Below are 6,373 nucleotides of genomic sequence, written 5' to 3' on the forward strand. Positions count from 1 at the left end.
CAAATAACTGCGGGTTCTGAGACGTTTTAAGAATACATTGTAGCGTCCCTGGCCTGGGCCGTAAATCGTCCACAGACTTTTCATAAAATAAATCTATTTGATAGTTCCGAGAAGTCGAATAAGTGCAAAAGGCCTATTACTCAGGCGTATAATATAAACTTATTGTAGAACACTGAACGTGCACATGAATAATGCCCATCGCACCATGTAATTAAAAACAAAATGCACGCATGGTACCATCGACCACGTTCGCGGATCGGTACCATTTAACACAGCGGCGCGCAGCCACAATCCACTTTTTTCAAACCAAGCTAAATTGTTGTAACCCTTGAATTTTTTTATTCGTTTATCAAGTCAGTTGCAGTACTGCCTCTAACTACAAACGTCAGTACTACCAGAGTGGAGGAAATTGAAGTAAAGTCCGCCTCTGGAAAGTAATAACAGAGCGAGATGTTTTTATGGAGCACAGTCGATTCCCATGGACATTATATAGAAATTATGGTTTTTTGCTTCACTTTTTTAATGCCACTCATAAAACTGCCCGCACGAAGACAATATGCGATTTTATTCACGCCCGCCATTTTTTCAATGTTTTACCGTCTTCATCTTTTTCTTCACTAGTCTAGAAATTTCATCACCATTTCACTCTTTTTAGCAAAACACTCTTCATTACAATGTCTTCAATTCACACAATAATACTTCATTATGTTCCCAGATGATGCTATTTCACTGTTTTCAGCATCACACTTTACTTTGTAGAAAGAATGGTTTCTATTCTTCCTTTTCTTGACAGATACAGATAGAGCCTTACTAGTTTCACAATTTTCAAAAATTTCTTCTGTTTACTGTTAACAACTAATTAATAATTTCTTCTTGGAATTTCTGTCCACTAACGAATTCAATGCAGATGACAGGATACAAAAGCACTGAAGAAGGTATTAAGGAGTTATATTTTGCCAGCCATTTTTTCTTTTTCTAGTTAGTTTGTGTTTTGGTTTGATTCGGTTGTGGATTTTGGTGTTGTAACTAAAAAGGAGAAGAATGGCGAAATAAATGGCGTCTAAAACGTGTTTTTTGTTATATTAGGTTAGGTTAGGTTAGGAATACAGCCTTTGCTGTGCTAAACATCAAAATATTACTAAAATTGCGTTTGTTCAATTTTTAAACGACTACAGCGCCTTTATTTGAAAGAGCAAACACTGATATCTTACACTTTTTGCGAATTGGAGATATTGAAATGAAAAAAAAATCAAATTTTCAAATAACACTCAAAAACATAACTTTTTCTTCTTAAATTAGGTTAGTATAGGTTAGTTCACTAGAATTGAAAAATGAAATAGTACAACAAAACTGGGTCAAATTTGAGATTTGATTGGTGGTTTTAGGGTAAAAGTGTAGGTCATTCAAGGGGGTGGTGTGGATCGTTTTGAAACCTGAACGCACTTTAAAGCTATATCATTACGTCGTAATAATACGACGTATCTAATAACACGGATGATTCATATTCCACCCGCCGTGGGTCGCCCATGGGCGGCGGAACCGTATTGTTTCGTTGCATTAGCACAAAAGCCATCCTGACCTTCGTATGAAAACCAGTGCCGTCCCTCAATTTGTTGCGTGGCCCTGTAACGTCGAAGTACCGCCGGTACGATCATTAATTCCGCCGATGATGTATTCCCATAAAGGTAATCGTACTGCACAGTAGGAGTATCGTAGACGATTTCGTATTATCTAGATACGAAGATGGAGGTGTGAACTGATGAACGGAAATTGGGAAACTGCAACCTTGCAACATTGTCCGAATGGCAAAATCGGCGTGACGTTCAATATATTGGAAAATTAATGATGATCAATGTCGGGGCGGGACGATACGTCAGTTTTGTTGATTATTCTCGACCGATACCACCGCTAAACACACACCTTCCAGCCCAGGTACAATATTTCAATTTGCGCGGTACTATCTAGATCGAAAACGAGCTCGCCAGTTCAATGGGCGACTTGTTCCTTCATTTAAATTTCGAAAATGAGCGCGAAACCACTCTAAATCGATCCCATTGATCCACGTCAATTTGCCTAATTAGTGGTTACGCCCACCATCATGTCACGACACTGACCTTTCAACTATTAACCAGTTAAAAGGGAATCCTTCAATACTTTTGCCAATGATTACACTGGCAGGTAGCCACAAATAATGTTAATACAGGGTGTTTATTTGACGTTTAAATACTAGACATTCATCATCCCCCTGTTATTAGGTTTGCAGTATTATTACGTCGTAATGACACATTATTGATTGTGTTCAGGTTGCATCAAACCATGGATCTATACCATCCTCCTAACAGAAAATCACCATTTTACTTCACTATTTTAGCACTAAAAATCCTACATTTCCACCCTACTGCCTCAACTCAATCAAATCCTATATTGTTCTATTCCTTATCATTAGTGATACGAGTTTTAACTAGTTTTGTGTGGTTAGAAAGTTTACTACACTATTTGGCAGCTCTGAAAGGTCAGTCAACGTCACTTAGTAACTCTTCACTAACCAATCAAACTGCAGGAAATGAAGATGTGGACCTGAGTGAAGACCTGGTCGTTCTCACTGGAGTGAGCAACTGCATCCTCATCTGTTTCCTCTTTCAAGCCAACCTCACAGACTGGTCCAGAATTTTTAAACAGGTGGCAGACACCTCCAAGTTTGGCATCCCTCCAACTTTACCTCAAACCATTGGAAAAACGAATTTTCTGTCCTTGTTGTACTTTACTTTTGGCTGCGTGGGTGTACAGCTCTATGCTGCTGTCAATGTTTTTGATACTAGTAAGTACCAGCTACATCCTTACTACTGACAGTACTGTCAAACTTAAAAACAGCTGGATGCGATCCAACCAAGGAGGTTTGCGGTACTGCCACCAATTTGTGGTGGCCGTGGCTTACACAGTCAATTAGTACTCCTGTCAAGACTGTCATTATCATTGCTCAAGTACTATCAATGAGTAAGTTTGTTAAGTATAGCATTCAACCACCGCCCTCTATACAAGAAAGCCTAGAATGTCACTTTTAATGGCGGCGTTAGCGGTTTTCGTTTTGCACACAAACCTATGCAGATGCAATAGAAAATATGTTTTTTTTTATTTTTTCTTGTAGTTGATTAGAAGTTGTGAGTGAAAAATCAAAGAACGCTTCGTTCCTGATCCAGATATGTATAGATATGGCTTTTTATACCCAATAAAGTCCAGCCAAAACCAGTTTTGTTAGAACCCTTTGTCCTGGAAAGTACAACAAACTAATGTGAAAACTGCTCAATCAACGAAAATTTGGAAATCCTTGAAGCTAGGTAAGCAAAACTGGTAAATGGATTTTATATTATTATACCAAGACCTTTCTTTCAAAATGTAAATGTGCCAATAGAACTTCTAAAAGCTGTTCTGTTTCTTCAGAGTAAACCTTTGTTGCTCTTAAAATGTAACTCACATACCTATATACCTATGTAAGAGGCAATAAGTTTACTGAATGAGAAAGCATATTGTACTTACCACTGAGTATTGTGTTGGAGTAAAATCATTTCAGTTCAAAGCTTTCAACCACTGTTGGGTTCGAGCAGGGTCTTTTGGAAAGTAAAAGACTGACACTTTTGGGCCTTTCACCAAATTACTTTTACAATTTGGCAAACAACAAGTGGACAGAATATTGTAGAGGCAATAGAATTTAACCAACAACAAATTATAGAACAATGAAGCAACATTAACAATAGTGATAACACACTAAAATGAACACAAACTACACTTTCACTAGAACAATAAACATATAAACAACAATATATAATAGCAAACAAAAATTACTTTGGCAAGTAATCCCAAGTCTTGACTTTAAACCTTAAAAAATAATTTAATCATCGAAAAACTCAATTTCCACAATACAAACTGTCAACCACTATTTCGGCCATATTGGAATTTTTGGCATGCACCTTCTTGGCTTTCTTGTACAGAGGGCGGTGATTCAACTGATTTTGTTATTGAATTGGGTTAGCATTTTATAGTCCTTCGGCGGCCATTTTGACTTACATGCCCTGGGAGGCTACCACGTTGCTGGTGAGCAAAATTGACCACCTCAAACTGCTATTAAATGACGTACTAAGGGTTGAAGACTGTCAAGTACAGAGGGCGCGGTTGCACTATTGTATACGATACCATCAAGAGATATTGACGCAAGTTTTTTTTCCAAAAATGTACTGCATTTTTGACGTAACCTAACCGGCAGAATTTTCCAAGACTTACGAGGGTGTTTTAAAAAAACGTTCAGCGTTTGCGTCCTGACGGCTTCGATCATTCTGAGCTGTCTTTGCGCTCAAATGCTCAAAGTGAGTACCGTCTGTTAAATTTTTCGAATTAATGTTTTTCTTAGAATTTTTCTGTAGGTACTGTGGTGCATTTCTCTGGTTACACCGTTGCTATTATTTTGTTGATTTTTGCTGCTCAGAAGACTTGGGATGAGGTTTTACCTAAAAATTACTTTAATACTGGCTAATAGGAGTACTGTTTTTAGAGTGAAGGTTTGCAAGATAGTGTGTGCCGTTTACGTTGGTATTGTCTTGACTGCAGTCTAATTAAGGAGTGTCAATTTGTAGTACTGCGTTGTCAAAGACCTGCCCGACTGGACACCATCCCTTTTGGAGTCTTGAATTGCAGCTTGCTTGTGACAGTAGGTGTTGTTCTTCTAGTATTTGGTTCTAGTTTGGTGTTGCCATTTTTTACCAGATAGTAAAAACGGCCTACTCATTCCTAACGCTGATTACTAGGACGTAAAGTGCACGCAACCATCCACTTAGACTGGACGTATGTTGGGTTGCCGACCTACGGTACTACCGCACGCTTTAGATTCTTCGACGAAGATGACACCGCCGTACCGGTATCGTGCACATTCACGCACCGGCTTAGGCCTCGTACACAGCCTCGGGTACGACCTAGTCGTGGAACAATGGCGGCCGCATTGGTACCACGATGTGAACGGGGCCTAAGCGCGAGCCGCAATCGATCAGGAAGAAGAGCCGGTGCAGTACCAGCAGACAGACGGTGGGCGCGTTGCCCGTATACGGTACTGCATACGGGTCAGTTAGTTCTCGCGACCTAAGACCTGCACGCGTTGAGGAAACGATACGCCACAAATTAAAGGGGGAAAACATGGTTAGGATAGTACGAAAAAAACACGTACCGTGGCTGATTGAATAAGATGGGATATCTGTCAGATGGCGAATTGCCTGGAGGCTTTCATTTTATGTTACACAGCACTTTTTACTAAAATACAATTAACAGCAAACGTAGTACTAAGAAGTTTTTTTTAAAAATAACTCACTGTGAGAGAGTATGCAAAGCATTTGAAAAACTGACCGGAGGAAAAGCATACCAAAAGAAACTAACAAATCTTAATGAAAAAAACTAAATTTACATCACTTCGAAAGGAAGCAAAATGATCATAATAATTAAAAAACAAATCACTTTCTGACACTCCCATAATGTCCCAGAAATTCTGACCATGGTGCGTATTCTTGAAACGAGAGAGAATTTCAAGAATTAGGTCCATTACCAGAAGCAATTAAATAAGACACTATTAGAAGAAATACAAAAGTCCCATAAACAGGATAAATTAATTCAAAGCTATTGACCAATTACTGACCAAAAGTCAGGAAATGTCATAGTCACGTGACAACCGACATTTCTTAACAGTGATTAGTTTGCCTTTAAGAGCCGTTTAAAAATTGTCATAGTTGCATTGCATACTCCTTGCACCGTCATACATAAATCCTTGGTTATAGTTAATCAGAGAAAACACTTGACAACCTGACAAACTGCTCGAGTAGTGATGTTACCCTACTTCAAACTCAGTCACGTGACCGCTTATACGCAAACAAACCTGCCGGCACGAGATCGGCTTTGCCACGTGGGCGCTTTGGAGTAATGGACCCAGTTTGTGTTTTGGTTTCTATTTGCAGTTTTCTTTATAGTGGTTTTAACTTGTGTGTTTGTGTTTATGCTAGTAATTGTGTAGTATATTGTAAGTATAATAGTTTATTAATTATTAATATTGTGGTTCATAATGGCAGTTATGACCAATCACTCGAGGAAAAGATGCAATTTGGTAAAAATTATTTAGGAAACTTTCTGAAAGCTGTGATTGTATCCATTCTAATAAAATGACCTGCACTAACATAATTTTATCACTATTATTTATCAAATGAGTGAAACACCAGCTTATGTAAGTGATAATCATTTTTGTTCCTGATCTTCCTAAATATTCTCTTTTTTAAGATATTGTGAAAATTTGAATTTTCAACATTTGGAAAGGTAATAGCACCTAATAGCAATCTGTTGAAGATAG

At 38.3% G+C, this 6,373-nt stretch overlaps 1 protein-coding gene across 1 annotated transcript; it reads left to right on the forward strand.

The window, feature by feature from the left end:
• Nucleotides 1–1,143: 1,143 nt before the first annotated feature.
• On the forward strand, nucleotides 1,144–6,094 carry LOC145731568 (uncharacterized). The gene is made up of 7 exons (XM_081983404.1): nucleotides 1,144–2,818; nucleotides 2,872–2,994; nucleotides 4,028–4,205; nucleotides 4,259–4,358; nucleotides 4,403–4,492; nucleotides 4,544–4,699; nucleotides 4,756–6,094. Exons 1-7 carry the CDS (start codon nucleotides 2,317–2,319, stop codon nucleotides 4,801–4,803), a joined length of 1,197 nt encoding a protein of 398 aa, XP_081839530.1. The 5' UTR covers nucleotides 1,144–2,316; the 3' UTR covers nucleotides 4,804–6,094.
• The last annotated feature ends 279 nt before the right edge of the window (nucleotides 6,095–6,373 follow it).

Source organism: Ips typographus, linkage group LG7 (assembly GCF_016097725.1).
Source record: "Ips typographus isolate SLU linkage group LG7, UJ_Ityp_2.0, whole genome shotgun sequence".
NCBI lineage: Eukaryota > Metazoa > Arthropoda > Insecta > Coleoptera > Curculionidae > Ips > Ips typographus.